Raw genomic sequence first — 20,116 nt, 5'->3', positions numbered from 1 at the left:
AAGTATTAATGTACAATTAATTAATGTTAATTAAGTATTAATGCTCTAAGCCTTCTACATCGTCATATATTTTAAATCTGCAGATTTAAATACTGGATTTATTCCTGAATTTCATGCTTTTTATTAACAAGTACTATTTCAAGCTGGGCATATTTGTGCTCGTAAATACACGCAGAAAAGTAGCCTGACAAACTGTCTGTCTGTTTCCTTAGTATTCATCTGATCTCTAAAGATCCCTATTTCCCATGGTTTTCTCACCTGGTAACTACCTTGTGGAATTCTACAGAATGAAGTGAATAACACGAAATCTTCAATGCTGCTCTGTCTACCACATTCAAAGATTGCAGGAACTTCCAATCAGGAAGTGATGCTACATCCCCAATTACAGCTTCTTTAGAAATTAAACACAAACCCGAAGAAGGACATAAGCCTTTATAGTGCTTTGGTGCATCAATTTAGAGATTGCCTTTTCAGATTTGTACTGTCACTGAAGGAATACAGAACATTCAGATGGATGCAATATTATATACTGAATCTTCTTGATGTGTTAAGGGAACTGTGCAGACTGAAGAACGTCACAAAAATATGACTGCTGCAGACTTAATCTTATCTCTATTCTATAGACTTCACATTAGTTGACACATTCCTACAGACTTACGATATAATTATTCTCACAATCTCATAGCTGAAATCATGGAAACCCTAAGTTTAGAAAAGAGTCGGTAATACCACAGCACAATTTATAAAATTTTTATCCATCTCAGTCACTAGCCTGGAAAATCTGTCACTAACACGTTATGCAACTGCTCCCTCTCCTGGCAAAAAATCCCCACAACACGAACGAACAATAGCATTCACCAAGTAGGAGTAAACATGTTATCTCAAAGAACAGAAGCAATGTTTTAAATCTGTGTACTTTTTACAACTAAATACATTCCTGACATTCACGAAAAGAAAATAATGTCATCCACAAAACCAGAATAAGGATGAACTTCAGTTTAACACACAATAGTCCCCATCTTTCTAACCTCTGAGGCAAGGGACAAACAAATTGATGTCAGCCTTTCCTTTCACTTTCTACTCTTCTTCCTCCAGTGTATTTCCACCTGTATTCAAATCTCCAAAAGCTTAGAGCTATCTATTTCTAACAGATTTGAAAAGACATAATTTTTTAATTATATATCAAACATGACAGCTAAATTTAAGTCTCTGCTTGTAAGGCATCTTACCATCCTCCAACATCTCCTCGGCTGTCTGTGGTGTAGTCAGTCACACCACTAAGTAACGTAGTATAAATCTGAGTAACATTATCTTTGCAGACATATTCTCCCTCAGATCCTTCTCCTTTTACACCTACTGTCTGGCAAACCCTTTAAAAAGAGAAAAAGGAGGGGAAAAAAACCACAACATTGGCAAGGAGAAACATTAAGATCATAGCTTTGTTCTGTTGCTTAATAAAATTCCCCGGACATATGTTATTCTGAACACCTATAACATCTGCTACAAACAGTATGAAGAATATTTCTGAGCCTACTGTGTTATATTTGACGTGAGGATTTCAGCGTTCAGGTTTAAAGGAACACTGGCACGGCTAAAACCTCAAGAGAGAGGCAGATTGGTTTTACATCTATAATACTACAAAAAAGAACATGCTTACAGTACCCGTCACTTTCTGAACTCTTCTTAAAGTGAAGTAAGCAAGAAGAGCAAAGGACTAATACAATGTGCATTGAGTTTGGTATTGACAAACTTCTTTAGATTGAAGACACCTTTTTTTTGCACAGTAACAGTTTAAGAGCATATATACTATGATACTATTAACACTAACTACACTATGGCATGTCAACATAGAAAATATCCCTCTAAGAAAAAAGTACAATTTCTTTAAACCAATACAATCTTCTTATTAAGAAAGTGGAAAAAACATATATTCTTCCTCCTCACTAAAGCTCATTAAATTGCAGCCCGTGAAAAAGGCAAACTTTAAAATATACTCTATCTATTCAGTTAATTGATTTAAAAAAAGCACACCACCAGAGTTGTATTCCATCCTCAGATGTGTGCTAATCCTCTGATGGAGATGTATACAGTCCCACACTAGCAATGTATATGTCATAGTGTATCTGATTTCAAGAATCGTGCTACAAGCTCACAAAAGAAAGCAGAATGAACAGGAGAAAACTTCTAGAGAAAGAATTAAAATTAGACAAAAATAAAGATGATAACATACTTTGCAATTGCTATTAGGGCATCTCTTCTGGATTCTGCAAAGCTCACATCTGCAGGGGAAATCAAGGTAACTTTTTTCAAACCTTCCAAAACCTGGGAGGGGGGAAAAAAAAAAAAATTTAAATCCAATGCATTTCTTATGATAAATATTAAATTTAGATATCATATTAAAATGAGCTCAATCACGTATGAGAGAACCAAGCAGGCACCAGTGTTTCGTTTTTCACCAGGACTTGTCAGCATGCCTCACTTTTCCCTTTGGACAAATGTTTCATAGCAAAGGGACAATTCAATCTATGGCTTTTCCATTAACACTACTGAAGGAGGACTAAACTTTAATTATCAGTATCTCTGGCAAGCTAAACTCATGATGGTTTTCTGGAGTTACTGTACATTAGAATCCAAAGCCCTTTCACAAGACCTTTAATTATGATCATTATTATTTATTTGATTACCATCATAGGTTTCATTCAAAATACCATATGCCCTCTTCTCATTACAATGATCATATTTTCTCACCTGTTGGAGCCTGCCCTTTAGCAGAAATCTTGGAAGGGCCCCAAGAGCTCGTGAAAAGCCACAACGAATCATTTCCTCTGTGTTTTGTAATTCTGAAACGTACTGTGTCACCAGCTCATCTAGAAAAAACACAATTGCAGAGTGAAAAGCAACTACCACATCATTATCATTACATATTTGGTCAACAAAAAAATTAAACAGGAAAAGACCCCCCCAAAAGAGCAACTAGGAAATTTTGTAATTCATTAAACTGAAATACAGAATAATTTTAATTCCCTACAGAAAAAGAGATAAAAATTTTAATATGTTCACCATTACATGAATGAATTCTTATTTTCTAAGTCTGAAGTCAGATTTTAGGTGGACTAGTCCTAGTCATTCAGAGAGAGAAACGACAAAGTTCTCAATTTTAAAAAGTTATAATGTTTCAAAAATCCAAAGAATAAGTATAAGCACAACTCTCTATGCAAACACAGGGGGACAAGTTCTCTTATATTTACAGGTCATCATTTTCCATAATTAGACAAGTATTCTGTCTCAGGAAGTAGATGTCACTGGATTTACTCGACAGCTTTCCCCCAGAGAAGTTTTAATTGGACTCAGGGTTTAAACACATACACAGATCATACCGAAGCACTGGGATAACTTCATATAACCTTTTATATAGAGACAAAAATAAACTTGGGCTTTTTGCAGCAGAAAGGTCAAAAAGTAGCAACCACTTGAAGTAGGAATGCTGTGCTCAGATTGTCTGCGCTGTTACCTCACAAAACAGGGGCAATGGCTCTACAAACAGTAGCACAGACAAAAGCAACAAGAATAAACTGAACTGTGCATGAAAAAAGGAGGCTCAACAATGAAGTAAAGTGATATAAAGAAGAAAATGAGGATGAATGAAAAAAAGAAAAAAAGTCAGGAATCTCTGTATTTCTACTGTAGTTTTTATCATGGACTGAACAGACAATACTTCCTTTACCAGCTTTTTCAGCTACTATATTAAACCCTTCCGTAAAATGCAGAGAAAAGCAAGGTGTTCCAGAAAAGCTTCTAAGAACCAAGATAGCTGCAACAAACACAATTCTGTTTCAAAAAGGAGAAAGGTGGTCTTATTAATCGCTTTGCTGAATATGCACTTTTTAATCCTCAAGGAAAAAGAAGCAGAGATCATAGGAAGATTACATAATTGTGCCATTGCTTACTGTCATCTAAGATTTAAATGATTGAGCAATATTTGCTAGAGGAAGAAAGAATAGTTACCAAAAGAAACTACACATTAATCATAACTCATGACTGGCTTTTTTTTTTTAAATCCCTATGCAATTGGCAGGCCTCAACTAGTTCCTCACATCAGGGAACTAGTTCCCTGTCCAGAGGTTAGCAATAAGTTCTTATAAGCACATCTATTATTTAAAAATTTCCAAACCACTGGAGTGTAAGATAGAGTCTTGAGGCCATAGGAAGATGCAATGCTTGCTTAGACAGCAAGCTGATCTTAGATGGTAAGACTATGACAGTCTTCCCTTTGATTGATGTAAATTTAAGATTGACATTTTAGCCAAATGACATAAAATTAAGCCATGACAAGTAGCAAACGAGCAGCTCTTTACTTATAACTACATAGTAATTATGCTAGTGAGGGTAATGCAAATGTTCATATTCTTCTAAGAGTCTTCAGCTTCATGAAACAACATGACCCATGAAGTGTCTACAATATTAATTCAACACAACCCATCCTGAAAGAATATTCAAAGAGAAAGTCATCAAAACCAAACCAGAAAACATTAAGACAGAAAAAATAAAACAAAGAAAAGGCGAAAACAGAGGCAAAAGAACTGATTCAATAAAATTGTGGTCTTATAGGGACAGATTCAGAATGCCAAATCACTAAAGTATCTTTGATTTGCGTTTTCATTTTAATCTGTCGAGCCATAGTGAAACACTGGTTAAATTTTACAAAAGCCTTTTTTTTTTCTAATCCCCTTAATCATGTTTAGACCTGCCTTAACCAACGTAGATAAGGCACCTGCATTGTCATTGAATGTCTTCTGCATTGTAGCTTCCACACATACATGCGTACATCAGACATTATGGGGAGGATTTTTAGCAGTGGATTTCAATCCCACAACATACAGATTTTAATGGTCATGAAATACATAGTTTTTACTGGCACAGAGATGAAAAGACACAATTATTTTTTTTTTCCATTTAAAAGATGCTTGTATGTATAATGGCACTTTTGTTACTGTGTGTGGAAGAGGCAGTACAAGGCCAAATAAAAGCATAATGAAGACAGAGCTGACTAAGAGATTTTTTTAGAACACAAGAATTTCCAACTCACAGTTCTATTCTCTCAATCGTTCCAGAAAAGTCTGATGAAAAATTTTTTCCTGTGTCTACAAATTTGACTCTAATTATGTCCCTAGACCACCCTGGCTACATTGCCATGATTCCTTCAAGCATAAGCCAGATGAAAAGTTAACCTAGAATCCAGGAAAAAACAATTAAGCTGCACAGGCATCTAAAAGTTTATAGCATCAGAACAGCTGCAGCCATCCATTGCATGTTCTTCCAGTAGATCCTCTCTCCCGCTTGATTTTGACATCTGGCTGAGTTTTCCAGTCCACTTTTGCAGAAGTTTGAAACTTCATCCTTACATAAAATGTGGCCTATTTACCTTCCAAGTCATTTTTAACTTGCTTGCTTTGATTCAGCATTTTCTCCTCCTGCCCAACGTGTTCTCTTTTCACAAAAGATTACCCTTTCCTGAGGTTGTTTCTTTTATTCTGCCTCAGTATCTTATCACATCTTCCCACGCTGCCCACAAAAAAATCAGGCACACAGTGCCAACCTGCATGAAGGAAAGGGCTATTTTTTGGGGGGAAAAAAATTTACAAAAATATAGAGATTTAGCAATATAGAAAACATTTTTAAAAAATCAAGATAGGCTGCTTTTATATATCAGCCATTACTTCTTTGAGGCATGGACTGCATGTTACTATGTATGTGATAAGTATCAGGTTCATTCTGGGAACTACTGTAACGGAAATAAATCATAAGGTATTCTGTTACCTGATTTAGGAATGACTTAGTAATGGCAAAAAATAGGAAAATAAATCATTATTTTGTTGTGTATATGTAATTTCACTGTCATATTTAGAAAATGAAGAACATAAATGTTGTTATTCTTACAGTATCTATCTCCACAATCCAGCAATCTGTCTCTGATGGACACAATACAATTTGATACTTGAAACAAAGAAAGGTCCAAGAAAACCAGTATAAAAAAAGATGTTGATTCATATGCCCCTAACAAAAGTTTAAGCCTAATCCTGATCCAAATCCAAACAGGTTTCATATGCACATTTCATTTACAAGAACTCCGGGTGTCCTTGCTATCCCTCTCTCCTTATCCCTAATCAACTCTTCTTCTGTAAGTCAGTCACGATCTCTGGCATAAAATTTATCAAAATATGATGTGAAAATGTCTCACTTCATCAAAATTTAGGATTTGCCAGAAGCACATATTCTTTGCTGCTCTGTATTACAGCATGGAATAGAAAAGCAATCTGTTTTTCCTAATATTCATTATTATGGTACCTTGCATTCACCTCCAGGCTAACACAAGCAAAACCCCTAAGATATTTCCTAGACTTTCAGTTGGTTTTAATCATTCTTTCCTGAAGCTTTTTAAGGTTCTTTAAAATTAGTGATGCTCCTCCCCATTCTTTCCAATACCTCCAAAGTGCAAGTTAGGTCCAGCCTAATATTTTCTGCCTCTACTGTAAACATGAGTCATTACCCTGTAGAGCTGGATCAGCGTCTCCCTTCTCATTGATGTAATATTCATTACACAGCGCAGCCAGTGCAGAGACTGCAGACTCCTGTAACAAAGGCAGAACCGTGAACTTGATATATTTACTAAGGTCATACTTTATTATAACTGTGCTTAGAATTAAAAAGTTAAGGAAAAAGAGAGTAAATTAAAAAAAAAAAAATCATTCCCTTCAGCTACTGACATTTACTTTCTTTTTATTTCTTTCCAATATTAGTTTAGGAACAGTTGAACAGGAAACCTATGTAAAATAAAAGCAGATTCTACTCTTATTCCTTCAAAAGCACCAGTAAGCTAAATATTTAAGACATATTAATGTCTTAAATGTAATGTATCAGCTGTATTTTCGGTTCAGTTGAAAGACCTCCAGGATGACACAGTATTACAAAATACAGAAGTCATTATTTCATCTTCAATATATTGATGCCAGATTGATAAGAAACAAACCATATTTCCCCATAAGGCTATAGAAAGGAAACACAGAAAAAAAACCACAGACTGAAGATTATAAATAAAAAACCCCAAAATATGCAGTATCACAATCCTTGTGTCTCAATCTTAATTGGTTTAGAAAAGGATCAAAGGTTGTGTATTATGCCTGAACCTCCTAATCTTTAGAGTGGTTTTGGTCACCAATATAGAACACAAAATTAACACAGCTGCTATTTCAAAAAGCATGTAACAAAGTTTTCTCATAAAATTTATGGTTGAATTATACTTTTTGGCTAATAACAATAACGCTGACCAAAATTATAATAAATTTGAGAGTGTACAAAAACTATGCACTGTTCACTCCATACTAATAGCAATAATCCTTATTAATACTCATGTTTTCTGGGTACAAGAAATCTTAAACGATAACGCAGGAATCCTGTACAGCCTATTAATTCTACCCTCAAAGACACCTCAGACATGTTCTCTATGCAACATCAAGGACTTGAAAGAAAACCACTATTCATCTAAATAATATTCTAACTACCACAGACATTATAGTAGCAAAATATACAGAATTATCTAATTGCAGTAGATCATAGAATCATAGAATAGTTTGGGTTGGAAGGGACCTTGTGGTGGGTTGTTGGCCCTGGCCTGGACACAAGGTGCCCACCAAAGCCACTCTACCACTCCCTCCTCAACTGGACAGGGGAGAGAAAATATAATGCAGGGCTCGTAGGTTGAGATGAGGACAGGGAGAGATTGTTCAGCAACTACCATCATGGGCAAAACAGGCTCGACTTGAGGAAAATTAATTTGATTTATTACCAATCAAATCAGAGTAGGATAGTGAGAAATAAAAGCAAAAGTTTTCCTGAAAAACTCTGGTTGATCACAGCAATATTCTGTTAACAAATATGCCCTCAGTACATAAGGCCTGAGGACATCATCCAGAGATTCTTTTTAATTTTCACAAAAGTTCTCTGAAACTAACAAAATCAACATATCCTACACATACTACAGGTACACCAAAATAGAAGCAAAACAGCACATCAACGTAACCGAGATGCCAAGAGCAAGTAGGTTCAAGCAACCATCAGCAACTACGCACCACCAGCCCACTGTCAATGCCAGCACCTTTCAATTACTTCGTCCAAGTGTACTTCGAAGAATAACCTTTGTGATAGCTGTTCAATTATTATCAAAAAGGTCCATTTGAATTTTGAGGAATTCAAATAAAAAACAACAACAAACAAAAAACCCTTCTTACCAATCTAAGGAAAACATTCAAGACCCAACTGGCTTCCATGGAAAATAATCCAGCGACAGAAAGCAAAAATATTTCTAATTCTGTATTTAGTGTGACCACAGGAAGAAGGAGGGACTATTGTACCTTTATATGCTGTCGTGCAGCACTTGAAACAAGAGGGAGACTTCTTAGACTGTCGTTTATTAACCACTGCCAGCCACCTGAAATAGTAAATAGCATAAATGGTATTAACTCTTCTTACTTTCTGAAGTTCAACATTCTCTTTTTGTTTTTTACAGAGATCAGCAACTATACATAATAATGTATTTCCTTGGTTTTCCAAAACATACAAGGTTGTGATTCTCAAGTAGTATAGCTATTCTGGTTTGGTTTACAATATACATAGTGCAAACACTGCATCTGGTGATGCTGAAAACTTGACAGGAAAAAAAAAATTACTGAACAGCTACAAAACAAACCTTCAAATAACATCACCATCTGTTGCAGTATTTGTGTACCTTTTCAGATTTTTTATTTGTTAGGCCACCCAACCTTGCTAAATTGCTTCTTTGAAAAACATAATTCGTTAATACTTTAGCTTAATGAATAACTACTAAGGTAATGGAAGGTTATTTAAAATATGACATACCAATTACTGGATCTCCTCTAAATGGCATTTTTGATAGTGACAACTTTTCAATTAAAGTGCAGACTGTAAGAAAATAAATGTGATAACTGGATAAATAAAAAGAGAAATTGCAGCAATTTTGAAGCTACAACCACATCAAGTTACATTAGCAGTGATTTTAAACTGAAGAAAATTTGCAAAGTCCAAAATATGTAAAATATGTGAAACTGGAAAGAAATTACACTTGTGATTCTTACATCCAAAAAAAGATACTATGCAGTAACTGTTCTCTGACATGAGTTAGTCCCATCATTCGTGCAACCCATCATTTGGTGGTATGTTTCTCCCGCTCTGCCATTTAAGGTGCATATGTACATATTGGCCACCAGTCTGTGAACGGCTATGTAGTACCATTGATAGCAAACCAACTTGGACAGGATAATGCTACAGACACTTAAAAAACTATTCAAATATGTATCAAAGGTTTTCCTACTTCTTATTAGCATTTTTTTGGACCTTCAAGGAGTGTCATCTGTTCACTGCACAGAGCTAGGAGCTACAAAACTGGATGACGCTTTATTTCCTTTGATACTTGGAATACAAGAAAATGTCATTTTAATATTTAAGTCCTCGTTATTTTAAATCTATAAACCTAAATGAGTTCTAAGCTTACAAAACCACTTTTGAAGTAGGTTTTTTTTAGTGTTTCAATGCTGTTTTGTGGAATAGAGATTAACACAGTAAACACTGCAAACCTTTACTATAGAATAGACTGACTGCATTGCTCAAATGAAAACTCAGCACTTGGGGAATACACTATCTTCCACCTCCTGGTTCAAGTAAAACAGATGTGTATACATCCATACTCACTATCTGACTGCTTTAGAGTTGGTGGAGGGTTGGTGGAGAAGAGGGAGAGGATGGAACAAGCTACCATATAATGCCACCTTTTTGTTTTCCTCTCCTCCCACAACTTAATCTTTGAATCTTACTCCAGGCTCTGTACACAGTTCATCATCATCTTCATTTATAATCAACTTTCTGGGCTCCAGATCCACTCTTGAATTCAGTCCTCACTATGGTAATGTCACACAATCAGGCTCCTTGTGCTCAAACTCCATTCAATATTGTCTGTCAGCTTCTTTGTTCTAATATTTATTCACAGACAAGGTTAAGTACAATGTGACTAAACCCAAGTCTCTTAGGGTTCCTCCTTAGTTCTCCACACTTCTTTTATGCTCTATTGTGGTTGAGACCATCATCTTCATTAGACATGCAGGCAATCTGTGGAACATTTTCAATTCTTCTCTTATTCCACCTACACAACTGTATCATGCCAAAATACTGTCATTGGTACTTCTCCAAAACTATGAAATATTCAGCTGCTTAAAAGCTAAAACATATTACACAAAACTACCTATTCTTTCAGCCTGCATTATCATGTCACAAGACTGTAAACTCATTCAAGACTGCAGAAATCCCCTTGCCCTCTTCACTCCTTCTATTTGATTACCCCTCCAGCTTGGTACTGAAACTCCTTTACCCACTAAGTTTGGATGGCTTCACATCTTCAAAGCTGGAATCTGCGATGTAGCACTTCCTTCATTCAACACATGAGCAGGAAACTCAAGTCGGCATCATTTCCTTATCCACCCAGGCTACCTGGATGGCTACTTTTTCCTGCAATGCCCTTCCTTTTTATAGTGGTTCAGCATGTAACTATCTTCAACACCCATGTGAACAAACCATCATCTTTTCTGTGGTACCACCCTTCCCACAAACTGTTGTTGATACGGTCTTTATTCTTCACCTTTGCGCACATACGTATCGTGATAAAATCATTAGTTACAAGACAGCATCTGTCTTAATGGACAGATCATATCTCTTCCAGGGAGGAATCTGAGTAAATCAATGAAGGAAACCAATTCAACCATGAAGAAATGTCACTGTGTGCAACAATGGAAGGAGAGAATGTGTGACACAAAACCAAGAACTCTCTCCAATTCTTACAAACAGGGTTATTCACAATTGTGCTGGCAAGCAATGTTCTGGCATACGTGTCTTGTGATTGGCTTTCAAACTTTGTGTTTTTTTAATTACCTTTCATATTTGCTTTATGCATTCAACACAATGTATGCAAAACAAACTGTAAGAAAGTAAACAGAAGAATTCATTGCTGCACATTTTCTGCTTTCACACCTCAGCTGTGATACTTACCAGCTGGTCTCATCAGTTCTCCACCTAAACCCCTGCAAAGCAGAAACAGCCGTCAGCGAATAACCTACCACAAGCAATCTGAGTGCACTGCCTAGCAACAACAACAAAAAAACCCTCAAAAACGTTTTACAATGAAAGCAGATCACAAAATACCTGCAGTTTTGTATTTGACCAACTCTAAAATACTTCTTTTAAAAGCAACTGTTGTCTTGACTTCAGCATGATTCATACAAAACCCTCCTGAATATTTAACTTCTTGCAAAAATGCGGTCCCGGTCTTTCTAATTTTTAATGCGAATAATAAAAGACCGTCAAGTCCATTCTGCTTTTCTTTTCACTTGCTTCAGAAGCATTCCAAACCTGTGGGACTTGCCACAGGTCATACAGCCTCTATGAGCTTCTGACTTCCACAACTGAAAAGCAATTACATGCAATTTTTTCACAAAATCTTCATCTCTGGAACATTAAATAGAAACTTCACTTACCAGTTCCCATTTTCACAAATGTTAACTGGTTTACTTTTCTGGCAAGGTTTCTCACCCCTCTCTCTTCACCCTCTGCTTTTCACAGGGGATTTTGCATTCATCCCCTCAAGCGAGGGGGTAAAAACTTCAAACACATCAGAAAAGGGAGAGAAACAAGTGGTTCAAGATGCTTCAGACCCTCCCGAAGGAAGTGCGTGTTACTTAAGGATGGTCTCACCAGCTCAGACCTCAGGCTCATCCAGCCCAGTTATCCCATCTGAACAATAACCTCGCCCCTGACAGCACGAGGAGGAGAAAGTCTGAACTGGGCAGAAAGTGGGAGAGGGAGACGCATCCTGGGAATGAGAGGGCCTGTTCCCATTCTTCAGCCTCTCATGTCTCTGGGCAGAGAAACATCTCCTCACCCCGCCGAGCAGTGTCTGCTGGTTCCGTGGGTATCCCCAAGGTGCTGTGAGCACTGCTCGGGGTGCTCTGCTCAGTGTCACCCTCTCTGGCTTAGTTTTTCCATTTTCTGAACCTTTGACCCCTGCCCTTCCTTTGGATATTCCCTCTCTCGGCTCCTTATTCTTGTTTCCCTTCATTTCTGCTGGAATATTTCCTCCCTGAGGTGTGCCAAGCCTTTAATCACCTGTTTGTATGGCCATGCTCTGGCAGAAACTCCCAGCAAGAGGCAGGAACAACAAAGGCTTTTTTGTTTATTTGCTTGGTTTTGGGTTTTGGTTGTTTTTTTTTTTTTTTTTAAACCTTTTCTTCCCTCCTCTCCTCCTCCCTCCCCACAATAAAATTAGTAGCTGTGCTCACAAGGCAAACTTAGCAACCCTAACAACTCTTAGAACTTTGTTCTCCAATTCATCCTTTTATATGAGCTTCAAAAGCCTCAACATTTTAAACAAGTTTTTCCATTCCATACATGTAAGTGCCTCCTTCAACATGTGCTGGGTTTTTGACTGCTCAACATTTTCATTGGTTTTTCAGGTAATGCAGAGATGCCAACTCCACAATATTCTTGTTTGCCATAGACCAGCACTCCCTTTATTGGGAAACTTTTCCTTTCCACAATCAATATATTAAGCTCAATATAATAATCCACAGTTCAGTTTATCATCATAGGAAGCAAGTACAGATTCCACAGCCCCATGCTGATAAGGTCTGTGTATTATCTACCCCACCTTCCTGCCATGTTGTCTGCTCTCTAGCTTCTAAAAAATTTAAATTAAAACCAAAGAAGTGATGCAAGGAGTTGGGACAGCAGCAAAAAGAGAAGAATGATGTGGCAAGGCTCGCTTCCTCTTCAACGTTTCTTTTGCCCTTCATTTTGTCCTCACCCATTCCTTGCCTTTTGTCTGTTGTCTTGCTGCAAATGAGTATAAAGTAATGATCTCGTAAATTTGTTTGGTGTGCAACAGAGTCTGCTGATGCAAGGATTCAGATATGAACTTCTGTTCAAACTACAAAGCAAGAACTGAGTCATAAAGGCTGCTCTTCTCCACTTCTTCACGCTGCCAATAAGGAAGTCAGGCCACTTAAAGCTACTCTTATGTTAATAATTTGACAGCTATCCCTTCCTTTGGCATTACATCAACTCAATTTAATTTCAGAGTTTAGAGCTTCACTGAGGATTGTTGTCCCTGTGCAAGAATGAAGAACGGTGACAGTGATTTGCATAGTAAGATTTACACCTAACGCAGAAACTATAATCAACTCTATCTCTGAAGGCACTGTGATACTATGTGTTCTTCCCCGCAAAACTTTTCAAGTTATTTCTTGCCTTTCAAGTATGTCATCAATATATCTAAAATTTTTTCCCCTTTTCACAGCTCATACATATTTCAACTTTAAGAACGGAGAGTTCTATCATAATCCGAGATCTTTCCTCAGTCAGTGCTTAGTTTGTCAAACATGATGTGCATCTTTCTATTAACTTTATCTCACTCCACAGTATTTCACTAAATTAAAAAGATACGGATCTACCTAATCCAGAGATTCTGAATTTTGCTGTACAGTCAGTATTCTCTCTTTTTTCTTCCAAACACACATCCACAAGTTGCATCACATTATTAGATGTACCCGTTTCAAAGTTTAATTATTAATTCAATTTGTAAATTGACTGATGCAGTGCCCAGGTTCCATGAGCTCCTGAGCATTCCTTCCTATGTGCAGTTCCACAGCAATGCTTCTCTCCTAGAAACATCTTAGGATGAGTCACAATTTATTTGTGGAAAATATAATCAAAAAGTGTAATCCCTTGTAGATTTTTGTAGTAATTAAGATTACTGACCTACGAATGCTGGTATCTATTTTAAAATTATGTAGGCCTGAATCAGAACCAATGACAGTGCTGTTTTCAGTGCATATAGAAGTTCAAGTTACTTTTTGTAGACTTTTAAATTATTTAAAACCTACTTTTTGTGAGAAGTTCAGAATTCATCTTTAAGATTATAAAAATAACAGTAACTGAAGCTGTTTAGAATTGAACAGCATCTATGTTTTCATAAACATCTGAAGCTAAAACTACTGGAACAGCTGAAGAGATTCAATTGCAAATACTCCATTTCCAGAACACCTGGTGAATAATGATTTTCATCTCCATATGAATAGTAAACAATTATTTTCCATGGGAACTCTTTGTCCCATATAGAATTTGGATATCTTAAAAGGTCCAGTCTGTACACTTACTGGACTTTGGAAGTACAAAATGGCTTTATCACAAGGTACACAGAGGAGGAAAGAGAAACCTTTGAGCATAGACAAAAAAGCCTGTGCATTTAATAAAGCTCTTAAGGTCATCCCTTGAAAACGCAGAGAAAAAACTACACTAAGCTGACAAACACCTATTTTTAGGTTACTGTAAATTCATATGCTGACCATACACGTTTTATATGGTATTCTAACACCAGAAGACTGCAGGTGAAATCTATGAGTAAGAGTTTTCCCAGTGACTTCAATTAGCAGCAGCAGAATTTTACCTTCTAACTCTTCAGAACACAGTATAGCACAATCTCCTAGACCCACCATGCTACTGGATGGAAAACAGAATTTAAACTTGGAAGAATTGTTAGGATGAGCTTTGTTGCAAGGCTGGAATTATTTGATGATTAAGTTAATATGCCTAAAAAACTCTCTGACTTAGATGACTGCCAAGAAACACATTTGCCCTGAAACCATCAAGATTAGTAGCAACCTTAAAGGTCTTTGAAATGAGTTTCTCTCTTGCCTAGCACCTGTCAACACCTACGGGCTACCTTCCTCTTTTGGAAAAGCTGAAACTCTGAACATGACAGCCCAACTTACACTGGCCACTATTCTAAAAACCTAAAATTGCTCATCCCACATAGCTGACCATGTAATACACGCAGCCCGTCTCTCCATATGCTACAAGAATGAGATCAGAGCAAAACTCGGCATGCAGCACATTGCACCAACTGAATCATCCGGTGTGGGAGTTGCTAACACTGGGCATCCTGTCACATCCAGCTCGGATGGGAAGCCTGAAGGCCCAATAAATACAACATTTGCTGAAATACAGAAGTGCAGTGCAAATACCTGGAAGAAGCCCAGCATATCTATCTGCAGCACTTCCATATCTGTCCCTAAATTATCTTGTTACCCAACTCTGTGTATTAAGACCTGTATTATCAGACTCAAGACTGGCTATGAGAAAGGAGAAAAAAGAAAATTAATTCTGAACATCTATTCAGCTGAATATCCATTCAAGAACCTTGTATCAGATGATGCATTTTTAAAGAATCTTAACAGAACTACTATTAATCTTTTTTTTTGAGGACTTTTCATATTGAGAACTAGTACAAGGTCTTAGATGCACTACAAAAATATATGTGCTACAAAAAAAAAAAAGATACTAACCATGCTGGTTCCGTGGAAGCCTAATATAAATAAGGCTGACCATTAACACTGTTTAAACTGGCAGACTGACTTCCTATCCCAAGTAAGACAGCTTAAGGCAATAGACGCCACATGTTTTGGTCTTAAGTTTTATATATGAAAGTGATGTTTAAAGCAAATAAAATATAGCTCAATTTTTATAACTCTATATTATATTATAACCCATATAGCACAAAACAGGCACAAATACTCTGTTTAAGTGGCATGGTTTGCATACGACTTGCTATAACTAGTGCCCATTTAATACAGAAAATCAGGCTCACTGTGCAATACTCAACTGGAAGTGCACATGCAAATGCTTAAACCAACCAGCTCCTCCAGAAGAACTAGTGCATCCAATGTGTCAGAATCAAGACTAATGGAAGGAAGTACACACTGATGTGCCTGGACTTGCCTTCCCCTTTTTCAGCATACTATGGTAAGCCCAGAAAAGAACTTATACAGGAAGACCGAAAGATACTCATGTTTAAAAAAAAAAAAAAATTAATACAGTAGAGGACAGAATTTTATACAATTAGCATAAGCAAATTGATTGCTTCAAGTATACTCAAAATTGAGAGACTGTGCAGTATAACTCAAAATTTGGAGTCTATCCTGTCTGAAGGATAATTCATGGTGATCATTCAAAATCAGGTTAAAGACATTACAGGAGCTAATAAACGAAGTAAGATGGTTAGTTAAATGAAGGTCTCCATTGCAGCACTTTGGCTTTTTCGACTTGAGGTGCTTACAGATTCAATGGAATCCTAAGCGTTAGACAAGAAATTTATAACCCATTTTCCAGCTTAATACTCATAAATTTACAACTTAAAAAAAAAAAAACAAAAACAACACAGCATTTTTACACTTGACTTCCTTTTTCCTTTCTCACAGGCCAACACAATTTCTGAAAACAGCTTGGTCAACACATTAAAAACCATTTGGTCCACAAAAAGACAGCTATTTCGTTACCAGAAGTGAAAGCAAAATATCTAATAAAGAGCTGAGACATGTGGCCTGCTGCTTTTTGTTACAATAGTTTAAAACCCAAAACAAAAATAAAATGCACAGGTTTTCAACATTCCTACAAGATGTTGTTACACTGAAAATTCCCAGTAGCAATTTCTCAAATGGAAATCTTTGGAATATTATGTGCAATAATTACTCATCACGAAACAAGTTTGGCTTGTTTCACTAAATGCTTGCCCAGCAATACTCAAATTGCTGGTTTGTTTTTATAACCTAGTTTATTTTTCTTGTCCTATTTTAAAATATTTTATGCATACCGATATTTTAAAATATGGATTATAGTAGACATCTTTGTCTCAGCCTAAGTATTAAAGTAAACAAGCAGTGAATCAATTTTGTTTGGAGTTGAATTAGAAGTCTTATCTAGAATGAAAACATTTCTGTAGGCATCTTATAAATACCATTAAATGCAAGAAGTGCACATTATGACAAAAACAAATTACACCCAAGCTCCACCCTGACATTAAAGAATTTATGAGAGCCAAGACAGCCACCCACAAAGACACTAATATACAGTATCAGCATTAAAACCATCCACCAGTACAAGCTGACTTTGGAGTGGAAGCTTCACATCAGTATGTACGACCCTCAACAAGTAGATTTTAACATTTTTTCAGAAAGTTTCAGGATACAAAAACTTACATAAAAATTCTTAAAAATAATTAATAGTTACACAAAAAACTACTGAAGGTTTACTGTTTTCAGATATGTCAAGTGCAAAGAAGTGAACTAAACAGCCCAAAAGCTTGAAGAATTTGTCAGTTAAAGCAGAAAAAAATCCCTCATTCGCATACACAATCATTAGGGAATGCAAGTCATTAATTATGTTTTGATTTCCTTACATTTAGGAACAAACCCTGAAGTCACATACCAGTTTTAATTCACATTTACTTAACAGTTACTTAGGTAAACTCCCCTTTATTTCCTGGAAGCTTCAATAAATAGGAAGTGAAAAACAACTTTGTGAAAACTCATTTGTATTTTTTTTGGCACAAGAGTAGAAAAATTGTATTGAACCTTTTGTAATACTCCTGGCCTACTCATCGCACAGAATGAAGACAGTAATTCTAGAGTTTAGATAGAAGCTCCTTTAAAAAAAAGGGGACACACACACACACTCATTAACTTATTAGTTAAAGGTCATTTCTACAGACCTATTTGAACCTTACAAGTACTACAGTACAGGTGAATAATGGGAAAGAAATCCATTACACACTGCGGAAGCCACAGATTAGTGAGCATATTCTGTTTCACATTCTTTCCTTTCTTCAACTGTCTCTATCACAATATTGAGAGCAGTACTTACCACTTTCCCATTAATCTAACACGCCTGTGAGTCACACTCTCTAAACACCACAACCACTATAAAACGACATCAGGCTCTGTAATAGGCAGACAAAGCCAAAAGGATGCATGTACTTGCATTCTGATAAACCGTGCCAGACTGGCAGTCTATGGTAGGTGCAACTAACTTGTACAAGCAACAAAAAACCCAAAACCCTAGGATCCTACCATATTCGTTACTTCTAAATGATACTTTCCAATATGAAAAATAATTTTTTTGCATCCATTTTCTTACCTGTACAATTGACGACTGCAAAGCTGGGGGGGGGAGGGGAAGCAACCAAAAAAATATTAGCAGTTTGTTTGATACAACTGTTTTTACTTTTCCTTCTCATGTGCAATGTCTATATACTGTTAACTATGCAACGCTTTGGACTATTTTAAAAATAAAATTAAAAGGAAAAATATTTTTTAAAAACCTCTCTATATCCATTTGAATTTTCCATTAAAAAAAATAAATCAATTTAGCAGATTCATAAAGCACTAACTTTCTTAATTCCAAATCTTAGCTGCTCCTGCATGTACCCTGGAAGCTAGTCTGGCTTTTTAAAAAACATTTGCTTTCCATAGCTGGCCCTTTTAAAATGATGATACACTGCATTGGCTGGAAAATGAAAATAACTTTGTTAGCTACAGATTAAACAGGAAAAACTTAAACAGAAGTTCAAATGTGACTGAAGAAATCTTATCTCATTGTTAGTATTAGAATAGGCCACCCCAAAAAATCAGAGATTATCAAATTTCTATGTAGTAAAAACACAGAAACCCCAGATTTTTAAAAAGAAAGAGTTTACACCAACCTTGCAGATTAATTATAACAACAGACAACAGAAACTGGAAACTATCATAAAAAATTATAACAATACAGATACTACTGATCAGGCTTTCAGGCTTTTCAACATAAGAAAGTTAAACAAGGACAAATGCTTTTTCAACCTCTAGCAGCAGCTTAAGCTTAATGCACAGAAGCATTAAGGAAGCACCTATGTACTTTAAAGCATAATGGGTAAATGGTGAAGCCTAACATCAGAACTGGGACTAAAGGTACTGCAGAAAACGAGTAGGAGCCTGAACACTGAAGTATTGTCTGTTCCATAAGGTGAAGAAATAGGAGCCAAAAGAAAAAAAACAACAGCATGGGATGACTTAAAATTGAAGGGACAAATTAGGTAAAATTGTCTCCATAGAAGCATTTTAAATTGCTATACACAGGACAAGACTTCAATTTGTCCTAAGTAGAGACAAATTCAATCCCTCAGTTGAAATACAGAATATGACTTTCAAGGGCTAGGTAAATTATGGATGCAAGGATTTATCAATGAAATCACACTAAAGTAAAAAAAGAAAGGATAGAAAAGACAGAGAATGGACCCACTAGGAGATCTCTCTTGAGCCTGGGCACATTAAGGCAACAGCCACACATCTATCTGCAAGGCCAGTCAGTAGGTACAGAAAGGGAGAAGAAACAGAAGGGGAAGAAAAACAAAGCAAAACACCATGCAGTATTTCAGAAGTGTAACACATCAGAGGAAGTGGCTTAGCTAAGAAGCTGACAGAACAGAAAGGGACCAAATACAAAATTATACTGGAGTAAAACACAGGGTCAAGGACATCCAGCTATCAGACTGTCTGGAGTGTGCGTCCAAACCTGTCTTTGTGAGACTCCCTACTTTCGGCAAGGGGAAGTGGAGGGTGGAGAACAGCTGTCTTAATTGTAAATGTTTGTTTAAAAAGAATACAAAATACCAGATTAAAAGACACATTTATACTCTCTACAAACCTCTTGATGGATTTGCTTCAGTCCCTCCAATGATTTTTCATTGAAATAATATGTTATAGATCTGTAAAGGTATAAAAAATTTTTAAGACTCGTTTCCTAATCATGCTCTAAGTAATTTTTTTTCCATGACTTCACTGTACTTTCAAACAGAAAAACATTTGATTTCTAAATTATGCTCAACAGAAATACACAATATTTAAGTTTAAATAGTCCAGCAAACATAGTAAGTTCTTTCCTTATCATGTAGCAAACTCGGTCTTAAAGGACTATAAAAACTTAGCGTCACTTACTAATAACATTATAATCAGTAATATACCAGTGACCCTTCTCAGCTCAGTTGTATTTTTGGACTCCAAAACTTCTGTGATTTTTCCATCAACTCCAAGTATCCCACTACTAAAAATGCTCTGCATCTGTGTGTCTAACTTTTCCACTTATTTGAAAAGGAACTCTTAAGATTAACAGAAATTCTTTGATAGAAACTGCC

The 20,116-nt window shown here is 36.3% G+C and overlaps 1 protein-coding gene across 1 annotated transcript in view; it reads right to left on the bottom strand.

Moving 5' to 3' along the window:
- The window catches only part of TBCD (tubulin folding cofactor D), a gene marked incomplete at its 3' end in the record, with an annotated part of 106,669 nt that overhangs the window by 6,687 nt on the left and 79,866 nt on the right, over positions 1 to 20,116 (bottom strand). Inside the window, exons 21-29 of the mRNA XM_010288713.1 lie at positions 19,630 to 19,690; positions 18,085 to 18,107; positions 11,110 to 11,141; positions 8,914 to 8,976; positions 8,409 to 8,485; positions 6,548 to 6,629; positions 2,749 to 2,867; positions 2,231 to 2,322; positions 1,230 to 1,370 (exon numbers count right to left, since the gene is read on the bottom strand). Coding sequence (XP_010287015.1) covers positions 1,230 to 1,370; positions 2,231 to 2,322; positions 2,749 to 2,867; positions 6,548 to 6,629; positions 8,409 to 8,485; positions 8,914 to 8,976; positions 11,110 to 11,141; positions 18,085 to 18,107; positions 19,630 to 19,690 — 690 coding nt within the window. The remainder of the gene's footprint in view (positions 1 to 1,229; positions 1,371 to 2,230; positions 2,323 to 2,748; positions 2,868 to 6,547; positions 6,630 to 8,408; positions 8,486 to 8,913; positions 8,977 to 11,109; positions 11,142 to 18,084; positions 18,108 to 19,629; positions 19,691 to 20,116) is intronic.

This window comes from Phaethon lepturus, unplaced genomic scaffold (assembly GCF_000687285.1).
Source record: "Phaethon lepturus isolate BGI_N335 unplaced genomic scaffold, ASM68728v1 scaffold22060, whole genome shotgun sequence".
NCBI lineage: Eukaryota > Metazoa > Chordata > Aves > Phaethontiformes > Phaethontidae > Phaethon > Phaethon lepturus.
The sequence above is the reverse complement of the archived record's forward strand: the minus strand, read 5'-3'. Positions and strand labels throughout refer to the sequence as shown.